This window comes from Oratosquilla oratoria, chromosome 3 (assembly GCF_046742065.1).
Source record: "Oratosquilla oratoria isolate Oo_2021 chromosome 3, ASM4674206v1, whole genome shotgun sequence".
Taxonomy (NCBI): Eukaryota; Metazoa; Arthropoda; class Malacostraca; order Stomatopoda; family Squillidae; genus Oratosquilla; species Oratosquilla oratoria.
The window spans coordinates 21,556,465-21,583,405 of NC_134779.1; the positions used below are offsets into that span (position 1 = coordinate 21,556,465).

At 37.1% G+C, this 26,941-nt stretch overlaps 1 protein-coding gene across 5 annotated transcripts in view; it reads right to left on the reverse strand.

Moving 5' to 3' along the window:
• Nucleotides 1-480: 480 nt before the first annotated feature.
• mTerf5 (mitochondrial transcription termination factor 5) overlaps nt 481-26,941 on the reverse strand; it is a 42,420-nt gene continuing 15,959 nt past the window's right edge. For all 5 annotated transcript variants that reach the window (XM_076177982.1, XM_076177993.1, XM_076178020.1 and 2 more), the window contains 7 exons: nt 25,781-26,061; nt 25,577-25,674; nt 21,119-21,252; nt 14,908-15,070; nt 12,082-12,249; nt 10,491-10,673; nt 481-1,456 (listed from right to left, as the gene is read on the reverse strand). In XM_076177982.1, coding sequence (XP_076034097.1) covers nt 863-1,456; nt 10,491-10,673; nt 12,082-12,249; nt 14,908-15,070; nt 21,119-21,252; nt 25,577-25,674; nt 25,781-25,973 — 1,533 coding nt within the window. In that variant the 5' untranslated portion in view covers nt 25,974-26,061 and the 3' untranslated portion in view covers nt 481-862. The remainder of the gene's footprint in view (nt 1,457-10,490; nt 10,674-12,081; nt 12,250-14,907; nt 15,071-21,118; nt 21,253-25,576; nt 25,675-25,780; nt 26,062-26,941) is intronic.

Consider the following 26,941-nt stretch of genomic DNA (forward strand, 5'->3'; position numbering starts at 1 on the left):
ATACAGCAGTGATTTTATATTCTATAATGTGAGTAGTGTGATGCATCATACATATGGCAGCTGATGCTGCATGCAAGAATTTGACTCATACTGAACTGGTTAAGATGAAGTTAGGTTACCTACCCACCTGGCTAGGTCTGTCCAGAACCAACAAGACATAGCTGACAGTAGGTCCCAAGAATCGAACTCATTACCACCTGCTCATGAGTTTGATATGGTTTTGACTACATCAGTTTTATGTAATCAACACATCAGAAACTTTGGTGACACCCATTTAGATCAGTTATGCAGCATGCTATTGCCTAATCTACTCAAAGAAGGATGGTCATCCTCATCACTTTTACCTCTTACTCTCTTTCCTTTCTGCTAATTTCCTTAAATCTTTCCTTTACTACTGCTATGATTCCATCTATTTGGCAAAGTATGAGAAGTTATAGCCCAGGTTCTAAGGTGAAGTAAATATGACATTAGAACATAATTTTATTTAAGGGAAAGAGGAAAAAAAAATAAAAATCTCTTGCAATTTGGCATTTCTACATCACTTTGTGTGGTAGATGAGTTGGTGGTGATACCTGAAGGAACATAGATAACAAGCTCCACATACTCAACAGAATGAACGAACACAAATGAGGGTATAAACACTCTCTTGATTAACACATTTGTCTTTAAAGAAGACTTGTAGTTGAAACATCAGTAAAATGGTGATTCTGATTCAACCTGTGTTTTCCTGCTACCATTTCCACACTTATGAATCACATGAAAACTCCTACCATGAAATCTGAAGATACTTCATATTCATGTTATCACAGTTGGTAATTCTAAATCGATGAGTTAAATAGTTTCTTGAAAACATGTACCTTTTTTATATTATATATGGTTTTTTATCAATATAGTACAAAACAAACTGTAAAAAAGTCTCTTTTTCTTTTAAATTTCTATTCAACTGGTATTCTGAATGTTCTTCCAATCGATGTAACTGTTCCTTAATTCGTGGCAGTGGATACATGAGAAGCTCTGGGGCATTCAATATTTGTTTATCAGAATAACCACTATCCTGAAGAAATTCTAAAGTTTCTTTTACAGAAAGAAGTGTGACTCCCTGTAAATCTTGATAACGATGCAATGCCTGCTGAAAAATTTGTACTTTGGTGTTAAGCTTAGTAGCCAAAAAATTTATAATGTCTTTTCTATTCTGTTTCATATCGCCAAATGAGAGAAACCTATCAAACTGATCTTGATCCCCAGAGAGAACATTGAGACTGGGAAAACCCTTAGTATCCTTAACCTGAAGATAATCCATTCGCTTTTCAATTTTCTTTTGATAGTAAATAGCACGAATTAACCTTGGGTGTGACCGGAATATTTCATATTCTGGAATTTTTCTAAGATTTTCCAGTCTTTTCTCTACAGTGTCAGGATGCAATGTAAAAATCATTGGCAGACTTTTGATGGATGCCTGAAAAAGAAAAGAAAAAATTACTTCTCTTTGTAAAACTTACATATAAATGAATGAGGAATGACTAGCAAAGGTAGTGTGGAAAGAAGTGGATAAAGTAAACACATGAGGAAGACTGAGAATGAAAATGAGATGGATGGATGGGGTTATGGGTGTCTAAAGGATTTTTCACAATACAGGGCAAAAGAGTAAATGTACATCATTTACCTTTTGTTTTGATGCGAAATCTAGTTTCACAGACTATCTTTTAATGAGAACATCATACATGTTTACAAATCTCTAGCACTCTAAACAGGGGCAAATGGTGGTTTCTGTCACTGGGTGTGCTGAAATGATTCTGTCCATAACTAATATAAATAGCTATTGATCTATATACATATATATATATATACATACATATACCAACAGCTTTTCCCCCCTTTGCCAAAAACAAAGGCATAAAATCCACTCCCCCTCATTCCATCCCCACATACTCCACTCCCATTTAGTCCCTCCTTCCCTTTTATTTTGTTTCCTCTTGGGTGATGGGTCATCCCTGCATTCCGCCCACTGCCCTGGGTTAGAAGCAATGCAGCAAGAAACAGCACATCCACAGCATGGCCACTTTGTTTAATCAGCGACCCCCCTCTCTGCCCCCTCATGCAGAAAAAGAGAAGACAGGAAGAAATCCCTTTGGGCTGCATCAAAATATCATTCACACTTACTCCCTCACCCCCCATCCCCCACCCACTCCCCCTCATGCATCACAGCATCATCCATACACAACTATTCTCCATTCACCCCTATCTTTTGTCTTTTCACTTCCCTACTCAACACACATTCCCCTCTTTCCCAATGCCCCTTTTACCCCATCCATCCATCTCATCATTGGTTGCCCCCTCATGTTCACTCCTTCCACCTCTGCCTTCCACATCTCTTTTACTAGTCTTTCTTCATTCTTTCTTTCCATGTGTCCAAACCATCCCAATACTCCTATCAACCGTATCTCCCAACTCCCTTTCCACCCCCAGTCTCCTCCTCACCTCATTTTTCACTCTATCCAGCCTAGTAACCCTTAATATATCTCTCTGGCATTTCATTTCAAATACATTTAAACTCTTCCTCTCTTACATTCCATGTTTCTGCCCCATACAGTGCTGTAAATTAAAAAAAAATTAATTTATTAATTTTGATTAGTTTACCTAAATTACATAGCAGAATGGTTGACATACTTGATTACTTATAATTAAACTCTATTCTTCGTCTTTGGTATACAAAATTGTTTATGACTTCATCAAGAGCCTCTCTGTTTAACTTAGTCAGCAAGTTCTTTTCAATTGAGAGCAATCTGAGGCCATTCAGCCTCTGTTGACTTTGTGCTCCTCAGTAGCATGAATTTATTCTCTATAGGGCATATAGTGAATGCTCTCCTGAGGGTGTGTTGGTATGTTTAAGGTAATCTCAGCCAACCACATTCAAAGTGAGTTGGTGACTCAGGGTCGGATTTACGTTTGCTTCATTTGTCAACAGCATCTGTGACTAAGGTTGCACTCAACTTTTATTTCTGATTGACTTAACAACATTTGGTTTCATAATAAATACTATAATTCCTGTAAGTCTTGATTATGCCCATATGATGAATGGCAAAGACCTTCTAGCCAACATAAAATTTCAGCAGCAAAAACAAACTCAGCATGCATTCATCGATACCCATCTTTAAGGCCTATATTTTCAATAGTCTCCCCCACAGTCCACCATACATGCTATGCCACATAATGATACAATTAATTATTGGGTGTGCAGTGCTCTTACAGAACACCTACAGAGCAAAACATTATAACAGGACTAAAAAGAGTAAGAAAAATATAGCTTCCCACTTACTGCTGAATTTACTTATAACTATCATGCATTCTCTCTGGCTGAGGGTGTGTGGTGCACATTAAGCACACCCTGAATATGCCCCTGATTGTAAAATGCATGACTTATACAACTATTTCTTTGAGCAAATTACTTCCTCACCATTTCTAACCACAACTATACTACTCGTAAAAAATTCTAAATACCCTTCACAACTTTCCCCAATCTCATACATCTCCAACACATTGTGCAATGCCTTCCTGTTGAACCTGTCATAAGCCTTTTCTAGATCCATAAGGAGCCCAAAAGATATCCTTACATTTTGCCAGAAAATTCTCATGCATGTTTTATTACCAAAATTTTATCCACACCTCTTCCCTTCCTAAATCCATACTGCTCTTCATCAATTTACTCCTATTATTCTCTTAATCTTCTCAACTGACACCTAATATGCCTTTCCAACTACATTCAACATCCCTCTAAAATTACTACATTCATATTTATCCCTTTATCTTTGTGTAGTGGAATTATACAAGCATTCCTCCATTACCTGGGGACATTCTCCTTTAGACACACATTAAATAACCTCACCATCCAATTCAGTATCACTACTCCTCCCTTTCTCAGACACTCTCCATGATGCCTATTTCACCCTGACACCTTATCAACTTTCACTACTTTTACTGCTCTTTGTACCTCATTTTTTTCCTATATCCCTTTCATTTTCTTCTCCCTTCAGTCATTTTCCTAACAACTCACACTGCCACAATCAAACTGATGAGGACTGTGAAGCACTGCAAGAAGACCTAAATAGGGTATGGAACTGGAGTCAGAAATGGGAAGTGGACTTTAATACTAAGAAGTGTAGCATAATGGAGTTTGGAAAAAGCAAAAACAGAATATCAGGAAAATATACAATTGGAACCAAAGAAGTAAAGAAAGTAGGATCCGAAAAAGATTTGGGAGTAATTATCACGAACGACTTGTCCTATGATATACAGATTAACAAAATTGTCGGGGAGACTTACAACTTGCTAAGATCAATAAAAGTGGCGTTTACATACTTGGACGAAGACATGATAAAAAAAATATTGGTTACATTGATAAGGCCTAGATTAGAGTATGCGGCGACATTGTGGTCCCCTAGTACCAAAAAGAATATAAAGAAAATAGAAAGAATCCAAAGAGCAGCTACAAAAATGGCACCTGCACTTGCAAACCTATCATACGAGGAGAGATTGGCTAAACTGGAGTTACCGACACTGGAGCAAAGAAGAGAGAGAGGTGACCTATTGACCATCTACAGAATCATGAGAGGCACAGAGGTACTCGATAGAGAGAACTTACTTAACTGGGACAAAAGAAACACAAGAGGACATGGAAAGAAAATAAAAAAAACATAGCTATAGAAGAGAACTGAAGAAAAACAGTTTTCCTCATAGAGTTTTGGACACTTGGAACAAACTGGACAATGAAATAGTATGCGCAAAAACCATTCATGAGTTTAAAAACAAACTAGACACTGCGAGATACAAAGGCGGGACATCACGAGCATAGCTCCCCTTCCCGCAAAATACAACTAGGTAAATCAATCCCTAACTAACCTCCTCCACATTCAACATTTCTCGAAAATACTTTACCCAGCTTCCCCCTACTGCCTTTACTTCTATTAACATCTGTCCACCCTTTACTTTCTGCCAACTTGCTTTTCTTACCCCTTCACTCTCTTCATTTCCTTCCAAAACATCTCTTTTTATTTTCAAAATTTCCTGTCAGACTCCTATCCTACTGTACCTCTCATTTGTTTGCCTCATTCTACCTTTTGATCCTCTTTATCCCATTTTTGTTCACTTTATGAGTTCCTCCTTGAAATATATCTATTCTTCTTTTACCCATATTTCCTCTTTATCCCTCATCACTTCCCACAATTCTTTCAACTTCTCTTCGTTTTCTTTCTCTTTATCCTTCTCATTTAATTTATCTACTCCCAGCACTTCTCTTTTCCTCATTCTCCCTTTCTTTTCCATTTTCGATTTCCCTTCAAAGAAAAAATTATCTGATAATCCCCTGCTCTTTACCCTGCATTCATGAGCATCCAAAACTCTTCCAATCTCCCATTTGGGTACAACAATTTAGTCCATTAATGCCCTTTCAACCACACTCCCTTCCATCACCCTTTCCCACATATACTTAAGCTTGTTTCTCTTCTCAACCCAGTGTTTACCTAGTTGTATTTAATGGGAAGAGAGCTATGCTCATAGTGACCAGCTTTTATATTTTTCAGCATCCACTTTGATCTTAAGTTCTTGTATAGTTTTTCCACTCACTGTATCCTCATTCAGTTTGTTCCAGATATCTATCACTCTGTGTGGAAAGCTTTTTTTTCAGATCTCTTCTGTAACTATTTATTTTAAGTTTCTTTTTGTGTCCTCTTGTTTTTCTCCTATCCCACTTTAGTAAGTCATCAGTATCAAGGACTTCCATCCCTTTCATAATTCTGTAAATGGTTAGTAGGTCTCCTCTTTCTCTTTGTTCCAGGGTTGGTAGTTCGAGTTTGGCCAATCTTTGTTCGTATGCCAGTTTGGAGAGTGTTGGTACCATCTTTGTCATCACTCTTTGAATTCTTTCTAATTTATGTTCTTCTTAGTATTAGGTGTCCATAGTGTTGCAGCATACTCCAATTTTGGTCTTATCAATAAAACTAATATTTTCTTTACCATTTCTTCATCCATGTAGTCAAAGGGCACTTTCGTTGATCTTAATAAATTGAAAGTTTCTCCGACTAATTTGTTGATATGTTTGTCTGGTGCCATGTCATTGGTGATAGTTACTCCTAGGTCCCTTTCTGAGTTGACTTTAACTTCCTTTGTACCAATTTTATATTGTCCTGATATTCTATTTTTGCTTTTTTCAAATTCCATTATACATTTTGTGATGTTGAATTTCACTTCACACTTCATTTCCAGACTTTGTCCAGGTCTTCTTGTAGTGATTTACAATATTCCTCTGTACTTACTTCGGGCTGTGTGAGTAAATTTTGACGCAGCCCGAAGGGATTTCTCCCCGTCCTCTCCTTATATGCAAGGGGGGACGGAGAGGGGGGGTCGCCGATTAAATGAAGCGGTCTTGCTGTGGATGTGCTGTGTCTTGCAACACTGCTTCTGACCCAGGGCGGTGGGCAAGGTGCGGGGATGGCCTGTCATCCAGGAGGTGCTCAGATGAGAGGGAGGGTGGGAGGGGTGTGGAGTGTATTTAGGGATGAAATGGGTGGGAGTGTTTTTATGCCTTTCCCTTTTTGGCTACCTCCCTTGAAAGGGGGAAAAAGCCTTGGTATATGTATGTATGTACTTACTCTCTTTAGGAGTTTTGCATCATCTGCAAAGAAGTTCATATAACATTCCACACCTTCATCCATGTCATATATATATATGGCAAACATTATCAGACTCAGTACAGAGCCTTATGGGACTCCACTTATCATTTCTTCCCAATTTGAGTTCTCGTCTCTGAGTACTACCCTCATTTTTCTCCTGTTCAAGAAATCTTTCACCCATTCAAATAACTTTCCTTGTATTCCATGAATATTAAGTCTAGTCTCAACGGTTCTTCATTGTTTCTATACCTGGTATTTTCCTTCACCCATTGAGTCAATGTGTATTCAATAGTCATATCCAGTAGAATATTTCCCCAAAGTTCCTCTCCACTTTTTACTGTCATTTCTTCCCAACATATTTCCTTTGAGTTAAAGTCACCCATAATTACTATGTTTCCTCCTTTCAATAACTCAATTAATGCATTCTTTGTGTCTTCCAATATTTTGGAATGATCACTATCAGTCCAAGCCTGTGTTTTTCGGGGTACATATATTACTATAAATTTTCTAATTTTCCTATTTCTGTTTTCAACTTTAATCATAATCAATTCCACATTATTTTTTCCTTCTGATATCTTTGCCACATTTAAACCTTTCCAGTTTTTCTGTTCTATTTTTTGCCCAATGATTGTATAGACCTTGTCCCACAGTATTTGATGGTAGTGGGCCTTTTAATCTTGTCTCCATAATTCCCATTTTGTCTGGTTTCTCTATTAACAGATAGTCGTTTAATTCGTTTAGTCCAGAAATCATACCATCTATGTTTGGATATGTTATTTCTAATTTTTTTCTTTTTCTTCTCTTTTTTTGTTTATTACATGCCCTTTTTTTTTATGTACAATATTCTCAGCCTCAGGTCCAGTACACTCAACCCTCGAGTTAGCAGACCTTGAATTTGAGGACTTTCGATTTAGCAGACAAAAAAGGTGCGTCCGGTAGTAACAGTGAAATTCCATACGAAGTCTGTAAAACGAAAAATTGTCCGATACGTGTCCGGTAGTAACAGTCAAATACCGGACAAAGTCTGTAAAATGAAAATTTGTCTGATAGGTGTCCAGTAGTAATAGTCAAACAGTACTGGACAAAGTCCGTAAAATGAACATTTGTCCGATAGGTGTTAAGTACTAACGGTCAAATAGCACCGGCCAAAATCCGTAAAATGAACATTTGTCCGGTAGAGTCACTTTGAATGTGGTACCGCAGTGCAACTGTTGACTGGTAGGTGGCAGAGTGAGCAGGAACACCTGCCGCCGCCGCCAATGTTGTTGTGGTTTGTGCAGTCCGCTCAACGTTCACATAGTGTACCTTGTCCATTGTCTGCAAATTTTCAGGTCGCTGTGTGTGTGTGTCTGTACCAACATGCCTCCCAAGGCCACACGCTCCTCCTAAGGCCACGTGCAAGCATTTGTTAGTGCAAACAAAGCTGGAGCTGCTGAGGAAGCTAGAACAAGGCATGATTGTGAAAAATGTTTGTGATGAGTATGGTGTAAAAAAAAAAAACTGTTTTAGATATCAAGAGAGCTAAGGCTAAGCTCATAGAATATGCTTCTATGTATTGTGTTGATGTGTGCATAGTAGTGCTAGCCGTCCGCATAAACATATGAAAACGGGCAAAGAATGTGAGTTAGACGCAGCAGTAATGAAGTGGTATGTGCAGCAGTGAGCATGTGGTGTTAACATCCGTGGCCTGGAGATTTTAAGTGCCGCTAAGCAACTGGCCACGAAATTAGAAATTGCTGATTTCAGGGCAAGTGATGGTTGGCTGTAGCACTTTCGTAATTGCCACGGGATATTCAATAAAGTTGTCAGGGGGGAGGCTGGCAGTGCTGACATGGAGGTGGAACCTTTTCATGAGAAGCTAAAGAAAATAATTGTGAATGAAGGATTAAATTCAGTCACAGATTTACAATGCAGATGAGACTGTTTTTTTTTTTTGTTTTTTTTTGTGCTCGATACCTAAAAACAGTCAAGTGAGGAAAGGGGAGGAGTCAGAGAGGGGAAAAAAGATGAGCAAGGAGAGGTTCAGCATACTGATGGGCGCGAATCCAACGGGAACCCACCGCCTCCCCCTGGTTGTTATGGGTAAATCCCGCCAACCCAGAGCTCTGCGGCCTGTAATGAATTCTCTGCCTGTGATGTATTTTCATTCCCAAAAGGCAAGGTTTACCAGCGTAATTTTTTCTGAGTGGTTTGCTAAGCCTCTTCCCCCTTATAATGAAAGTAGACAACCAAGGTATGCACCCCCCAGCACCTACTCTACTCCCATCCATCACCCATTTGTTTCTCTCTCATCTTAGCTCATCATGGATGAAAGGTCATCCTTGTCTTCTACCGTGTTGCGACAATTGAACATGGTCAGCTGCCTCTGCATGCGGGAAACTTGAGGTATGAAAATAGTCCTTTCGTGTGTGGGGACGATTTGACCTGGGGACAATATGGTAATTTGAAAGCAGGGACGATATGGCCCAGAGACGAATTGACTGGATACTGGAGGAAGTAGGAGTGAGACAAATCATAACAGCAAATGTTATACCTGCAGGAGGTATGGTCATGGGATGGTATATTGCCCAAAAGGAAAAGGAAACAGGAGGGAAAACACAAGACATGAGAAAAGGGGAAGAACTGAGTAAGACAGAAGAGAAGGAAATAGCAGGAGACAAGGTTGATAGTAATTGCTGTGTTGGTGAAGATAGGTTGGGCAAGGTAGAAGATACAGAAGTAGGTCATGAGTGGTTGCCATATGTAAAAAATGTTAGAACAAGAGTAGAAGAAAATAAAGAGAAATACAAAATCATTGCTTTACAAGACACAGGGGCATCTTGCACCATTTTGAGGCCAACCGTGATACTAGGACAGTTTACTGGACCCAGACAAAAATTTTCCAAGAGTGCTCACAGAGTATAAATTTGAAATCTGTGACCAGTTAATGGAAATATTTAATAAGTCAGTTGACACTGGTTTTGTGCCTATTGCTTGGAGGCAGGCAAATGTTGTTCCTGTTTTCAAAAAGGGAGATAAATTGTTTATATGCAACTACAGGTCAATCAGTTTGACATCAGTTATAAGTAAAATGCTTGAATCAATAATAGCTAATACAATCAGAGATCACATTGAGAGACAATTTTATTTGCGACTCACAGCATGGGTTCTCCAAGGGTATGTCATATCTAACTAATCTTCTACCTTTTTACACTAACATCTTCAAGATAATAACGACAGTTATAATGTTATTTACCTTGGCTTTAGTAAAGCATATGACAAGGTGCCCCATCAGAGACTACTACTAAATGAAATCAAAGCCTATGGCATAGGAGGAAAAAATGTTTGAATGGATTAGAGCTTGGATCAGTGACAGAAAATAAGTAAATAACTCATACTGTTTGTCCAACTAATCCTGAAATCCTCTTGGAGTCATGTTACCATATAAAATTATTGTTTAATCTTAAAATTTATTGCTTAAATAAATTCCTCATGTTTAAAAAAACACTTATTTTGACACCCTGTTGGCAAGTTCATCATGCCTGAAGCTTGTAATATAAGAATCCCAAAGAGGTGGCTATTTTGGGTGCCATCTTGAATTTTCAGTTAAGCATAAAGGAGATCACTGGGGATTTTTAGTATGTTATTCAGGACAATTATCTGAACATTCCTGCAATTTCAAGCTTGTTGTGAATTTGTTCCGTATTTAGCCAGTTTTGGTGCTAATACTCTTGGACTACAAGAAACAATTCAACATACCTGCTCATTCTTATTTCCTCCACTTATAATTTTCAGTCCTTTTGATATAACTTACTAATTAAAAGTTTCCTTGTTATCTAACTGTACCTTGGTTATGCCTGCATTTTGTAGGATCATGTCCAGATGAATAAGTTGTTGAAAAGGAGTGTTTAAGATCTTTGGCACCGTAAATACCAAGTCCTTCACTGCCATTCCTCCTAGTTGATCCATACTTAACAACTGTTTCATGTTGCTTGGACTGCCACATAGTAAATAACAGTTTCTTCCAATCTGCAATATGAGAGAAACTATGGAAGTCACTGAAAATCATTCCTTCAAAAACACAAATGTATGGAAGTATACAGTCATTATCTATTGCAATTATCCAATCAATAGTTTCCAGCCCTCCTCTTATAATGGTAAGCTTCAAAACCCCAGGATGCTGCACAGGGATGGGGTCCCTGCAACCTGATAATAGAAGATGTATTATACTATTTTTCATATTTCACACACATACATTTCTCCCATAGGAATCCTTGTAAAAACAATTACAGACTACTTCTATTCTTCTAGTCTAGCTCATAATAAAAGGTGAAAGTAGTTTAGAAGGATAGTAAGATTAAGCTCAAGTTTGGTAGTGTTATTTTCCTTTAGCCTCTTCAATACAAGTCAAATATTCACACGCAAGTGTTAGGCTGCCTGATGTATGATAATTCAATGATACATCACAATAGAAGTGTTAAGATATAAAATTACAGCTGTAATATTTTCTTTTCTCTCTATCTGTTTTAACAGTGTCAATATGCATGGCCAAGAAATTATCATCCTAGGTGATTTTAATACAAATCTGGCAAGTACAAACAATAACCTTGTTAAGGCAATGAGGGACTTGCTAAAATCTCATGGCCTGATACAACTGATTGACAAGCCTACAAGAATAACAGGCACTTCCAGGTCCATCACAGATCTTATCCTAGTATCCAATTGCAATAACATAACACAGGCTGGTGCTTGTGATTATGGTCTTAGTGACCACAAGCTCATATATTGTACTAGGAAAGCTAGAAAGATGACTTACAATAAGCACACACAGTGAAGCTTCGTTCCATGAAGCATTTCTCACAGGAACATTTTGTAGATGAACTGGGTAAGGCAGACTGTTCGCTAGTACTAAAATAATCTGATGTTTATGAGGCTTGGTCTAATTTTAATTACACATTTCTTACTATTATTGACAGAGTAGTGCCTCTCAAAGAGATACAAATAAAATAGAGGATGAAACCATGGATAACAAACGAAGTGCTGGGTTTAGTTAGAGATAGAGACAGATTTATTAAAAGATTTAGGAAAAGTAGAAAACAGGACTATAACGGCTATCTAAACTATAGTAATCAGGTGAAATATTGGAAGGAAAAAGTCAAAGCTGATTATTGTACTAACATGGTGAACTAGAACAAAAATGATCCAAAGAAGCTTTGGCAAACTCTGAAGAACCTAGAAGCATTTTTTGGCATTGAATCCAGTTATATATTATATTTAATCTTTTTGTAATAATCCGCACATGAGGGTATTGGCAGGTTTTTTTAGATGGGTGGCAGTGAAATGATTCTCCTTGATGCCTTGTGCAACCATCATTTGCTGGTAACTGTCAATGGTCCAAGATATGTCATACACTACTAATAAGCCAGTGATATCTTACCTTGTCTACCGTGAAACCAATTTTTTTCACAAGTAGTTCTTTTATAGCCAGTTGGAGTTTCATGCTCTTCAGTGCTAAAGGACGGTATGTGTACTGATACTGCTCCACATTCTCTCTCTCACAGTTCAGCAGCCATTTTAGAAATACTGTAGACAGCTTTTTGTGTACCTGAAAGAAAAAATTCCCCAAAAATTATCACCAATCATTGCCTGAAAAGAATCTTCATTTCTATATACTTTGCATAGAAGAAAAATTGCATCCTCCGACATCCTATCATTACTTTATATTGTTCCTACTTTCTCTCTCTTCCTTACTCTATGACCTATCTCTATTTCCATTCTTCTATTTTCATGTATATCGGTTCCCACATACATATAACTTTCCACCAACTCCATTTTCTCCCCAACATTTGGGAGGGTATGTGAGAAAAGAAAGCTGAAAATAATCATGGGCAAAAGATGATGAGACATACAAGGGGAGAGGATGGCAGTGAATTGGAAGTAAGTCTTCAAGAAGAGACACTCAAGGAAGTGATGAGCTTAAGTACAGTGATACCTTGCAGTATGAGTTTAATTTGTTCCACAACTGAGTTTGTTTACAATTTATTCATTTCACAAATAAATTTTCCCCAGTGAAATTAAAACATAACTAATCTGTTCTAGCCCCCAACACCACCCAAAAATAGTATTCTATGGGCCTCAAAACAGAAAAAGTGCAGTTACAAGAAAAATGAAAATTACAAAAGGATATTAAAAGAGAATACAAAAGAAATATGTAAACTGGATTTTTTAATTCAATTACCTTGAAGATTGGATAATTTGTGTGTGAGGAAGATGATAGAGCAGGGAGGAAGATGATAGAGCAGGGAGGAAGATGATTATTTTTTTGGAAGGAGGATCTCCTTCTATGAAGACTTCAGGAAGAACAATTTCTGGCATTTTCTCTCTCACTTCACTTAATGTTGGCTTTTTGAACACACTTTCTTCACTTTCCACACTTGCAGGTCATTTAATTAGGAACATATCAAGAGTAGTCTGCTTTTTCCTGCCTTTCAAAATGTTATGAAAATGTGCCAGAGTAGTATCATTAAATAAAGCAGCTGCACAACCTGTAGATACTCTTTCAGGATTATTTTTTTTCTACACATTCAGAAACATCCTGCCATTTTACCAACATTGCCTTTATGTCACTCATAGAGATAGCCTCCTCTGCTACAAAGTCCTCTTCAGGGGAATCAATCTCTTCTACCATACCCAAATGCTGCTGCTCCTGAAGCTGCAGGAGTTCATCTGCTGTCAGCTCTGAGTGTTCCTCAACATGATCATTAATGTCCTCATCGTCAGCCTCAGGACCCATAGACTTGCCAAGAGACACTATATCCTTGACTAGAGGTGTCTCAGACTCAAACCCCTTAAAGTCTCTTTTGGATACCCAGCCAGGCCACAGCCTCCTCCATGCAGAATTCATCATTCTCTTTGTTACACCCTGCCAGGCCGCATTGATGACTTTCACAGCATTAAAAAAAAATTATGATTGCTATTGCTGTTTCTTTTCTTTTTTTCTCTCATGTACCTAGCTAGACCATGATTTTCTTTTAGTCCACATACCATAATGCATTTTTTCCTATCAACTGCACCTCTGACCCAATTTGTCTTATAATTATTTGGATAATTGTGTCTTGCATTTTCCTGCATTTGTTGTTGGACTATTTCCTTGGAGGCAATTTTTTTTTATTTTCTATGGATGGTTTCCTCACTTAAGTTTTCTTTAATATTTTCAGTCATTTCTTGTGTTTTGTTATTTACATCTTTTTTTTAAGTTGTTGCTATTGGTAGTATTATTAATTTTCTTTTCATTTTCACTCTTCACCTCTCTTATATCATTTTACTATTTCCTTAATTTTGTTTCTTAGTTCGAGTTCATTTTCCTTAGGTTGGAAATTTCAATGTTAGCTTGCACTAAGCAATCCATTAGTTCAACAATTTCCTTCCTTAAGTCCATGATTTCATTCTCCCACCATTTTCTATTTTTGCTCATTTCCCACTCTAAATCTACGATTCGACTTAAACTCCTTCTTTCGTACTTACCGAATCCTGAGAAAGAATCATCATGGTAAAACTGTGTGGCCGCTGGTGTGTCACAATGTTTATATTGTATTTCGGTGTGGCGCCACTACATGACTCTGCTTTTAATTTGTTGTTCGAGTCAGACTTTCCATCGTTTTTCTTCATTTCTTTTACTAATTACATCTTATTCCATTTATCTAGCACTGCAGAGATTTCATTTTGGACATCCATGATTTCTCCTTTCTCATTCAATACAAACCAGGTTTCTTTCTTTTGTTGTATATCCCAGAATTTTCCTATTGTTTGGGGCACAAACGACAAAGGTGTTGGCAGTTCCGTGGTCCGTGTGTGTGTGTATGTGTAAGAGCGAGAGCAAGAGAGAATGTATCTGTGTGCTGTGGCCTGATATGAATAAATGTAAGGGTGCTCATGAGTTTCAGCAATGAGTAGCAGGGATACACTTCTCTCTAACATCTGTCCAACCTCATCATCTCATTAACATATCCATCATTGGTCCTCATTATCACCTCTCTCCATTTTTATTACTGCATTTTTTTTATTCAAACTCTGCCAGTTCTCCCCTCTCATTTCCTTAACACTACTTTTCTCACTTCTTTCCCTCTTCTTCCATTGTTATCTTCTCAACCTTATGTTTGCTTTCTGAAGTAATCCAAAATAACATACAACTAGGTAAATACATGACCAATATTTAGAGTTCTAAGTGTATCAGTAGGAAATATACAATAATATTCAAACTTGCCTCTGCCAGCTTTAAACCATCAAAGCTATGTGGAATATGGACTTCTTTTATATATTCTTCAGGTACTTGTAGTTGTCTTAAAGGCTCTAAAACACTGTAGTCTTCTGGCACAAGACCATAAGATTTCAGTAAGTGCATTTCACTCTTCCAAATTTTTGTAAATCTGTAAAAGAAAGAAAAACATTAGCAAAGTTTTAAACCACTCTTGCACTTTTTCTATTTGTACACACACTTGAAGGTTGTTAGTTAGGCAGTATAGAATAAGGCAGGGGTGGGCAACCTTTTTAGATGTGCATGCCAAAATTGACCAATCTTCATTACAAAATGCTTCTCACCTCCCAACCAAAATTAATGGGAACATATTATTATTTATTATATTCTATGTATTAGGGGAATCTTTTAAGACAGTAAAAAATATATATACATATATATATAAATAATTATAAAAAAATAAAATGAAAGACTTTTCTGACGACACTGTGCTAGTAGCAGGATCAGAGGAGAGATTATGAAAGTTAGTGGTGGAGTTTGGGAAGGTGTGCAATAGGAGAAAGCTGAAGGTAAATGTGAGTAAAAGTGAGGTGATGAGATGTACAAGGGAGAGGATGGCAGTAAATTGGAAGTAAGTATTAAGGGAGAGAGGCTGGAGGAAGTGGACAGCTTTATATACTTGGGGGCGAATGTGGTGGAAAAGGGAGAAGCAAGTAGATGCCTTGGGAGATTGAAAAGTGTAATGAGAAATAGACATTGGAGAATGAATCCTATGAGGAGGTTATATAAAGAGGTGATTGTGCCAACAGTGCTGTATGGGGTAGAAACACAGAACATAAGAGAGGAAGAGGTTGTATTTGTGATGAAATGTCTGAGATGTATGGTAGGGGTTACTAGGTCAGACAGTGAGAATTGAGGAGGTGAGAGGAAGAGTGGGGGTGGAAAGGGAGTTGAGAGATAGGTTGATGAAAGAATATTTGGACACATGGAAAAAATGAGGGAAGAAAGATTAGTAAAAGAGGTGTGGACTGCAGAGGTGGAGGGAGTGAACATGAGGGGGGCAACCAAGGATGCGATGGATGGATGGATGGGGTAAAAGGGGCACTGGGAAAAAGGAGAACGTCTGTCGAGGAAGGGAGAAGACAGAAGATAGGGTTGAGTAGAGAATTGTTGTGTACAGATGATGTGATGCATGGGAGTGGGTGGTGGATAGGGAGGTGAGGGAGTACGTGTGAATGATATTTTGATGCAGCATGAAGAGATTTCTCCCTCTCTTCCCTTTTTCTGCATGAGGGGATAGGTAAGGGGTCACCAATTAAATGAAGTAGCCTCGCTGTAAATGTGCTGTGTCTTGTTGCATTGCTTCTGACCCAGGGCATTAGGCAAGATGCAGGGATGAGCTGTCATCCAGAAGGAGCCAAGATAAGAGGGAGGGAGGGGTGGTGAATGGAAGTGGAGTATGTGGGGATGAAATAGGTGGGAGTGGATAATGCCTTTGACTTTAGCTACCTCCCTTGTGAGGGGGTTTAAAGCCCTTGGTATATATATATATATGTGATTTGTAAGTCACGTTAGATGGAATGAATGTAAAATTCAGTGCATTAATTTTTACTTAAAGGTCATTTTTGCCTTTATGTGCAATTCTAGGTGTCAAATAAAGCCACACAACTGAAAGACTCAATTTTCATCAGCAGCACAAAATAGACAATTAATTTCAATCTTAACAGACATATTTATGGCAAATATGTTGAATGGAATGTTTCACCAACTTTTGATCAAATATTTTTAATGCGGTCACTGAGAATTAGATAATTACCTCAGATAACTAAATCCCTTTGTGTTGTGACATTTGTATTCTGATTTTATTGTATCTTGAACCCTCCTATAGCTGAACATGGATTTTGCTTACCAACTAAACAGTACACAAAACCAATGTTCCCATGATTTCTCATGAAAACTGTCATATGCAAGGCTTCAAAGTTAAAAAATTTGTGAATATATATATATATATATATATATATATATATATATATATATATATATATATATATATATATATATATATATATATACAAACCCACTTTGGGAATTGGTGGGGTTTTATGTCCTTGGCCAATTCCTGATGTGGGTTTATGTCCTGGGCCCAAACATCCACACAAGTGGCCATTGGAAAGTGTTAGATTAAGAGACATAGGTATTTATCTAATTGTAGTATAGCGGAAAGGAGTAATGCTCGTCGGGTCCCATCTCCTATTCTCTAATTTTCTAACATACCCAAATTCCTGTACAGTTCTAATTTAATCTATATCCTTCATTTCTAATTATCACATTCAGATTTGAACTCATGTATTGTTTAAGATTGGGCTATATCGCCTTCTAAGCTATTTCATATATTTGTGTATCTATATGGAAGACTGTATTTCTTCACATACTTTAGACATGTAGTCTTTCATAATTTTTTCCCATGACCTCTTCAAGCCTTAGCATTTTTAATCAGATCTTTTTTGCCAATGCAATATATATCCTTCAGTGACCTGAATACTGTAATCATATTTATTATAATCCTATTAATCATATCCTTTCTCTTTGATCTTTCAAAGTTAACAGACCCAGTGCTTTTAGTCTTTCCTCATATGGTTTATCTATCAGCTTGGGGATCAGTTTGGTTGTTATCCTTTGTATTCTCTCAATCTTGCTTATATACTTCACTCTGTGTGGAGACCATATTACAGACACATATTCCAATCTTAGACGTATCAGTGTTTTGATCATTTTTTTCATTCTCTCTTTATCCATGTAGTGGAACGCTACTTTGATCTTTTGCAGTAGTCCATATGTCTCTCCCACAATCCTGCTGATATGTCTGTCAGGTGAAAGGTTGCTTTTTATCAATACTCCCAAGTCTTTCTCCTCTTTTGCTTTTGCAATGGGTTCACTTCCCAAGGAATAGTTTAAGGATGGCCTTTTGCCGCTATTGCCCATTTCCAGTACTTTGCATTTTTTTATATTACAATTTATTTCCCATTCTTGGCTCCATGAAAAAATAATGTCTAGATCTTTTTGCAAAAGTCTACTGTCCTCCTCATTTTTCACTCCTCTCATGGTTTTTGCATCATCTGCAAACATGTTCCAACATGTCATTAATATAGACAAGAAACATTATTGGTGCAAGCAATAAACCCTGTGAAGCTCCAATTGTTACTGCTCTCCAGCTTGACATCTTATCATTTACTACTGTTTTCATGTATCTTTCCTTCAAAAAGTCTTTCATCCATTCTAGTAGTTTGCCACTCAGTCTTCCATTGTGCTTCAATTTCCACATAAATCGACTGTGAGGTACTTTATCAAATGCCTTCTCTAGGTCAAGGTACATGCTATCCATCCACCCCTCTTTCTCTTGCAGTCCAACAATCACTCTTGAGTAAAAACTTAAAAGGTTCAACATATATGACCTTCCACATCTGAAGCCAAACTGAATGACTGTCAGAATGTTCATCTCTTCAAGATATTTGGTCCATTGATCTTTCACAATCCTTTCACATAATTTCACTATTGTGCTGGTCAGTGATACTGGCCTATAATTTAGTGGTGTCTCCTTGTTTCCACCTTTGTGAATTGGCACCACATTTGCCCTTTTCCAATCAAGCAGCACAATGCCTTCTTTCAATGAACATGTAATAAGACTGTGGATCTTGTCCACTAGTTGTTCCCTACATTCTTTAAGTATCCAGTTTGAGATCCCGTCTGGTCCTGAAGCTTTTGTCACATCCAATGTTCCCAAGAGATTGACCACTTCCCTCACTCTTACATCTATATCTTCTAAACCTAATTTTTACTCCCCTCACTTTCCTCAAAAAATTTTTTTTTTGTGAAGTCTGATTGGAAATCTTAATTTATTATTTCTGCCTGAGCTGAGGTCTCTTAAAGACCTCACTACCAACTAACTCAGTGATTACCCCTGTGTCTCAATTTACCATTTAAAAACCTGTAAAACAGTTTTGGTTCATCTTAGCATTTATCAATTATGCTAAATTGCTATTTTGTTCAATATTTTTTTTTAGAAGAGTTGTGTCCGATAATTTTTTTTATAATGATATTCAGCTTCATTCCAATTCTTAGGGGTGGACATATACTACCATGAAGTCTCTTCTATTCTACCTTTGATTCTAATTTTCAGGTGGATTGCTTTAGCATTGCCTTCACTCACATTTGCTTCCTTCACCTTTACATCACAATGAATCTTGTCCACTAGTTGTTCTCTACATCCTTTAAGCATCCAGTTTGAGATCCCATCAAGTCCTGAAGTTTTTGTTATATCCAATAATCCCAAGAGATTGACCACTTCCTTCACTTCTACATTTATATCTTCTAAACCTGGATTATTGCTCTCCTCACCTTCCTCCAAAAAAAGTACTCTTTTGTGAAGACCAATTGGAAACCTTCATTCATTATTTCTGCCTGAGCTGAGGCCTCTTCAAAGACTTCACTACCCATTATTAACTTGGTGATTACTTCACTGTGTCTCAATTTACCATTTATAAACCTGTAAAAGAGTTCTGGTTCATCTTTACATTTATTTACTACACCTCTTTCAAAACTACCTTTTCCTCCCTGCAAATACTTGTATAGTAATTTCTAGCTTGTCTGTAAGCTTCTTTTCTTTTATTGCTTCTTTTCTTCCTCCATTCTTGACTCAACCATGTCCCTACCCTTTTTGCAACCTCACACTTTTTGATAAACTAGTCCTGTTTCTGCTTTTTCATTCTACTAGTCTATGGCACATGTTTGTTCACTCTCCAGTTGTAAATGTTAAGAAAGATTTCCCATTTCCTCCTTTTTCCTGTGGTATTCATGAATTCCAGCTTGCTTCATCAAAGAATTTTTTCAAATCTAAGTAATCTGTTTTTTTCTAAAATTCAGTCTCCCTTGCTTGTGTGATTCATTCCTTGGCTCTATTTCTTCATCCTCCAGCTGAAATTCAATTGTTACATGGTCACTTTTTCCTATTGGGCAAAGGCAGTTCAATGAGCTGATGATGTTTGGTTCTTTGGTTTGCAACAGATCTAATCTTGAGGGAATGTCATCGCCTCTTACCTGGCTCGCTTCCTTCACCCACTGGGTCACTGTGTTCTCCATTGCTATACAAAACAGGGTATTTCCCCAGGAATCTGCTTTATCAATTGCTTCCCATTCCTCCCAGTTGACCTCGATGCAATTAAAATCTCTAATAAGGACTAAATTGCTACTTTGTTCAATTGTTTTCTTTAGGAAAAGAGCTATATCCAATAACATTTATTGATATTCACCTACATCTATCCCATTTTAATAAGTCATTTCTAGGGCTTCCATCTCTTTCATAATTCTGCAGATAGTTAGCAGGTCTCCTCTTTCTCTTTTTTGTTCCAGGGTTGGTAGTTCGAGTTTGTCCAAGCTTTGTTCATATGTCAAATTTGAGAGTGTTGGTGCCATCTTTGTCGTTGCTCTTTATGTTCTTTTTAGTACTAGTTGTCCATAGTGTTGCAGCATACTCCAATTTTGGTCTTATCAATGTAACTAATATTTTCTTTACCATTTCTTCATCCATGTAGTCAAAAGCCACTTTCATTGATCTTAATAAATTGAAAGTTTCTCTAACTACTTTGTTGATATGTTTGTCTGGTGTCATGTCATTGGTGATAGTTACTCCTAGGTCCCTTTCCAAGTTGACTTTTTTAATTTCCTTTGTACCAATTTTGTATTGTCCCGATATTCTGTTTTTGCTTTTTCCAAATTCCATTATACTACATTTCTTGATGTTGAAATTCATTTCACTCTTCTGACTCCATTTCAAGATTTTGTCCAGATCTTCTTGTAATGATTTGCAATCTTTCTCTGAACTTACTCTCTTTAGTAATTTCGCATTGTTTGAAAAGAAGTTCATATAACATTCCACACCTTTATTCATGTCACTTATATATATGGCAAGCATTATCAGAGCCAATACAGAGCCTTGTGGGACTCCGCCTATCATTTCTTCCCAATTTGAGTTCTTGTCTCTGAGTACCACCTTCATTTTTCTCACGTTCAAGAAATCTGTCATCCATTCCATAACTTTCCTTGTATTCCACCTATTGTTTGTGTGTATTTGTCTGTTCTCATTGCATCATACTTTAGTATATGGTCTTTCAAAATATGTCTGGAATTGTGAAACTGGAAAATGTCAAAACACCAAGGTACTCACCCTACATAATGGTTAGCTTGTAAACCACATAACCCCAATTCTTTCAACATATTTATTCTATGTTCCACAGTCAATGGACAATAGTAAAGTAGCTGTAGGTTCTTGCGCACCTCCTGTGGTTCAATATTTTCATTCTTAAAGAGAAAAGAAAGTTTAGCTATTTGTTTTGGATGATTTAGTTGGATATAAGTAATGTATTTTAACACATATCACATATCAAAATAGATATCTTATGTTACAAAGAGAAGGAATGAATATGAGCAAAATAACAGCATATGAAAATGGTGTGAGTTTTGGAATATTCATCTAATTAGTATATACAGAATGGATCTAAATTTGTGGGATCCTAACTTTTCTCATACCAAGTTTTGAATTTGTTTAAGGTTATAGCTTAATCTATAGGTGTGTGCTGGTTGCAGGTCCAATCAGATGTGTATTGATAACTATTAGTCAGTGTGGTACTTGTCACATGTGCCATGGATTTGCAAGTGTTAACTGGGTGACATAGGTGTGATTGCTCTGCTGTTTACGCAAGGCAACAACAGATTTTCTATCCTCCCCAAGTGACGAAGGAGTTCTACTTAGAGGTAGAACTGCTTTCCCTGGAAGGGAAGAGCAAGCAAAAAGGATCATTAAACAATGCTTGCTCCATACAAATCTGGTTGGTGACCATGGCAAGGTGATTATCGAGCATTATTGAACATGTACACAAAAACACAAACAGGGTAGAAGAAACAAAAACTACATATCATTCCAGGTAATGTGTGAACTCTGCAGGACAATCCAAATACCCTGAAATATCACACATCAATCATTACTAAGGAGCTTGCCTGCTACAACATTGATATTGTGGAAGTGAGTGAGATACAACTACCAGGTTCATCTCAACTTGAGAAAAGAAACATGGCTTTGGTTATACATTCTTCTGGAGTGCCCGCCCAAAGAAAAAGAACAGAGGTTGGTTTTGCCATCAGAATCAAATTCATCAAACTTCTGAACAAAATCCCCCAGGGAGTCAGTAATCAACTCATGACCATGCACTTGAAAATGAGACTGCCACTTCACTAAACCTGAATTTTGCAGCATTTTTTAATCATTCAGTGAAAAATCAGAGGTATTAGTTTGATAAAATGTATTCAATAGAATTTGTTCCCCAGACTCTAAGCTCTCATTTCATTCCAAGCTGAATGATGTAGATTTTCCATTATGTAATTAGAGCTTCACTAGAGCTCACTATATCTCCATTAAATATTCACTATGCCTTATATATACATGGAAGGAACACAATACCCTGAGGAATTATATACTAATGTAAGGGGTAATTATACATAAGTTCATTAAATACATATTTGAAAATTTAATTTCTCCTACTCCATAGAGCAATGCGACACTTCCTTAATGACACACCATATACAGACAAGCTACTGCTCCTAGGTGACTTTAATGATCGAGTTGGGTGTGACCATGTTTCTTGGGACAGGGTCATTGGTCATCATGTTGGCAAGAATTCAAATGGTACTCTTCTGCTAACAATCTATGCTGTAAAGCAGCTTGTCATCACCAACACAATCTTCCACCACAAGACCAGCTAAAAGACAACCTGGAGACACCCTGCGGTCTGGCCACTGGCACCAAGTAAATTTTGTTATCATCTGACAGCAAGACTGCCACAATGTCAAATTGACAAAGACCCCAAAGGGTACTACACTCCTCTCAAACCATGAACTACTTTGTAGTAAAGTTGACTTTTTGTTCAAACATAAAGAGACAGCATCCTTTTTGTGTTTCCTTTTGTGTCCTCTTGTTTTTCCATTGTCATTTTTTAGTAAATTATTCCTATCAAGGATTTCCATTCCTTTCATGATTCTATAGTCAGTAGATCACCTCTTTCTCTTCTCTGCTCCAGTGTTGGTAGTTCCAATTTGGATAATCTTTGTTCGTATGTTAATTTGAAAAGAGCTGGTGCCATCTTTGTCGTTGCTCTGTATTCTTTCTAATTTCCTTACATTCTTTTTAGTACTGGGTGTCCATTGTGTCGTTATGTCAACATGTTTGCAGATGATGCAAAAATCATGAGAAGAGTGAAAAATGAGGACTGTAGACTATTGCAAAAAGACTTGGAAATGTTCATAAAAGACAACCTGTCACCTGACAGACATATCAGCAAGATTATGGAAAAGACATATAGACTACTGCAGAAGACTAAAGTGGTGTTTCACTATATGGATGAAGAGATCATGAAAAATCTCATCGAAACCCTGATCCATCCAAGACTGAAATTAGTGTCAGTAGTATGGTCCCCACACAAAGTGAAGGATATGAGGAAGATTGAGAGTATAAAGAGCAGCAACCAAACTGGTCCACAGCCTGGCAAATAAACCATATGAGGAGAGACTAAAAGCACTAGGTCAGCCAACTTTGAAAGATAGAAGAGAAAGAGGTGATATGATTAAAGTATTCAGGTCACTAAAGGGGATAGATTACATTGGCACATGAGCTCTCCTGATTAAAGATGGAAGGGCTTTCAGAGGTAATGGGAGATAAAGACCACATGTCTAAAGGATGTGAAGAAATACAGTTTTCCATACAGATGCATAAATATGTGGAATAGGTCAGAAGATGATATAGCCCCAGCTCAAACAATACATGAGCTCAAATCTGAATATGATAATTGGAAATCAAGGGTATAAATTAAGTTGGAATTGCACATGAATTTGAGTCTAGGTATTTTAGAAAATTAGAGAATAGGAGAAAGGACCCAATGAACATTGCTCCTTTCCTGTTTACTACAATTAGGTAAATACAGAGACAATGTAGATTTTTGTGAATAAATGTAAATAGTTATTACCATGCGTATGTTTTATTACTTGATGTAGTAGAAAAGGCATCCCACAAAAAGATGGGAAAACTTCACATGTCTGAAGTGTATTCTTGAATCGACTCTATATTGGCTAGATAGAGATTCTTATTACAGACACTAGACTCATAACAATATAAATATTTGGAATAGCTTTATAGGTAATATAGCCCAAGCTGGAACAATCCATATATTCAAATCTAAATATGATCATTGAAAACTAAAGATATAGACTAAGTTGTAATTATGCATGGACTTTAGGCTAGGTGTGATAATTTGGAGAGTATGAGATGGGACCCAATGAACATTGCTCCTTTCCTCTAAACTATAATTAGGTAAATACAATTTGGTAAATATATTACTGTATGAAGTAGACTTGAAATATATGGGAGGTTGGACGGAAGACACAGAATATTTTTAAAGCGAGATGTTTGAGAAATATGGCAACCAGTGTTACAAGAATGGCCACAGTGAAAAATGTGAAGGTGAGGCAGATAATGGGGGTGGAGAGAAAGCTATATGAGAGGGTAGAATAGTATGCTGAGGTGGTTTTAGCACATGGAAAGAATGAATAAGGAATGACTAGTTAGGAATGTAGAATGTAAAATTAGATGGAATGAATGCAAAATGAAGGGATAGGATGAAGGGGGCTTTGGATGTAATGTTATGTCTGTTGAGTAGGTAAGAAAGTCCTAAAGATGGAAGTGAATGGAGGGAGATTTTGTAGACATGAAGGTATGGCATGGCCCAAAAATATGATTTTCTTATTTGTTTCATAATTCAGTTCTGAGTAGATAAAAAGACGGAGGTCAATATTTGTGGAAATGACAAGTAACTGGCTGTTGGGCCCTGCTGTAGAAGAGCTGTGCCTTCTTGCAGTTTTTTTTACCTGAGCAATGTGGCAGAGAACAGGGTGACCTTTCATTTCCCAAGGTGAAAAGGTAGAAAGAGGTAGTTAAATGGGTTTTTATTGATTATGATGTGAATGTGTGCTTTGACTTGGCCACCTATTTTATGAGAAAAAACCTTTGCTGTTATTTGCATCAACTTCCTTGCAACTTTGATATTTCACCTATATGCACAAAATCCTACAATGGGAGGAGAATGGTTGAATGGGTTTTTGTTGTTTATGATGTGGATGTGTGTACCTGGCTACCTATTTCATAAGAAAAAGCCTACGGTGTTATCACTGAAATAACTTCCTAGCAACTTTTATATTCAACCCACCAGCACAAAATCTTGCAATGGAAAGAGGATTGTTGAACAGGTTTCTATTCTTTATGATATGGATGTGTGGTTTGACTTGGCTACCTATTTCATGAGAAAAAGCCTTTGACTGCTGCAATAACTTCCTAGCTATTTTCATGTTTCACCCACCCACAAAAATCATGAACCTCTTTTTCCCTTCAATTTTCTCTCTTCCACATGCATCTATAGATCAATTTCTGTCATATCCTACTATCCAACAACACTAACCCCACTTCAATCCTCCTTTAAACCACATATTCTAAAAGCATAAGAATTTGAATAAAGTAAGATGATAATGCCACAGTTAATCACAATTACACAAGCTACTGAATTCTACAAAAAGAACACCCTACCCGAAGTGTTTTTATATTCTGCAAGAGAATAAAAGGGTCACAAGTCTTAATTCGAGGCTCTTGTTCTGTAATTCTCTTTGCTGTTGTGCCACTTATACCTGAAAGAACAAAAACAATCAGTGAATCTGGAGAGCTAAGCAATACAAAGAAAAATTAATTACAATAACTCTTCTTACTTTTCAACAAACATTAAATCATATGTACCAAAAAATTCCTTTAATAAATTTAGACGTCCAGGAACCCTTAATTTTTCATTATTATAGAATAATGATATATCCAGGCTATCTGTATGCCAGCTCTGTTCTTTTGTGAATAAATGCTTTGTGATACATAGTCCTCTAGCTATTTGTGTGTTCCTGAAGTTATTACTGCAGATGAACTTGTATCTTGAAAACATGATGAGACGTGTATTTTCTCCACTCAGAACTTGGTTTACTTTTCATTGCTGCTTCACAACTTTTGTAGCAAATTCCTTATATATTAATCTGAAAAGAGAATTCATAATTTTCATTATTTCTGATCTGGGCAGTGGATAGGGGAGAGGGATGAATCCACAAAGTACTAGGATAAGGGAAATGGGTGACGAATGGGAGTGGGATGGGTGCATACCTTGGCAGACTACCTCCCTTATGAGGGTGAAGAAGCCTACTTGTATAAAAACAGAGATAGTCTTTCCACCAAGATATCTACCTGCTTCGTTTACTCTATAATTCACCTACACATCAACTCTTCTATTCATTATCACATGCAAGTCTAAATAAAATTCTCCATTTCCTCCTATAGCTAGCTTTTACTTCCTTGACCATCCCATCCATTTCTGCATTGAACAACCAGCCATGGCATCAAATAACCCTGGTGTAGCCCCACAATTACCTCAAACCATTCACTCTCTCAATCCTTGACCCTCATACATGTTCTATTACTCATGTAAAAACTTCTGACAACCTTTAACAGAATCTCCTCTATTCCATCTATCTGCAACATATTCCACAAATCCTTTCTATACCCTATCATATATCTTCTTCAAGTCCATGAAAGCCCAAAATACATACTTACCTCTTGCCAAATATTTCTTACATACATGTCTTAACACAAGCACTTGATCTACAAACTTTTTCCTCTCCTAAACTTCCACAGTTCTTCTCCAATCATTCTTTCTATGCCTCTTCTAATCTTCTCAACTAACACCCACCTACACACCTTACCAACCACATACAACAGAATAAACCATTTAAAACTACTACATTCACACTTGTCTCCTGTTCTCTTATATAGTACGACTATACATGCACTACTCCAATAAACTAGGACACTTCCTTCCCTTAGATATACACTAAACAATCTCACCAGCCACTCACTTTTACA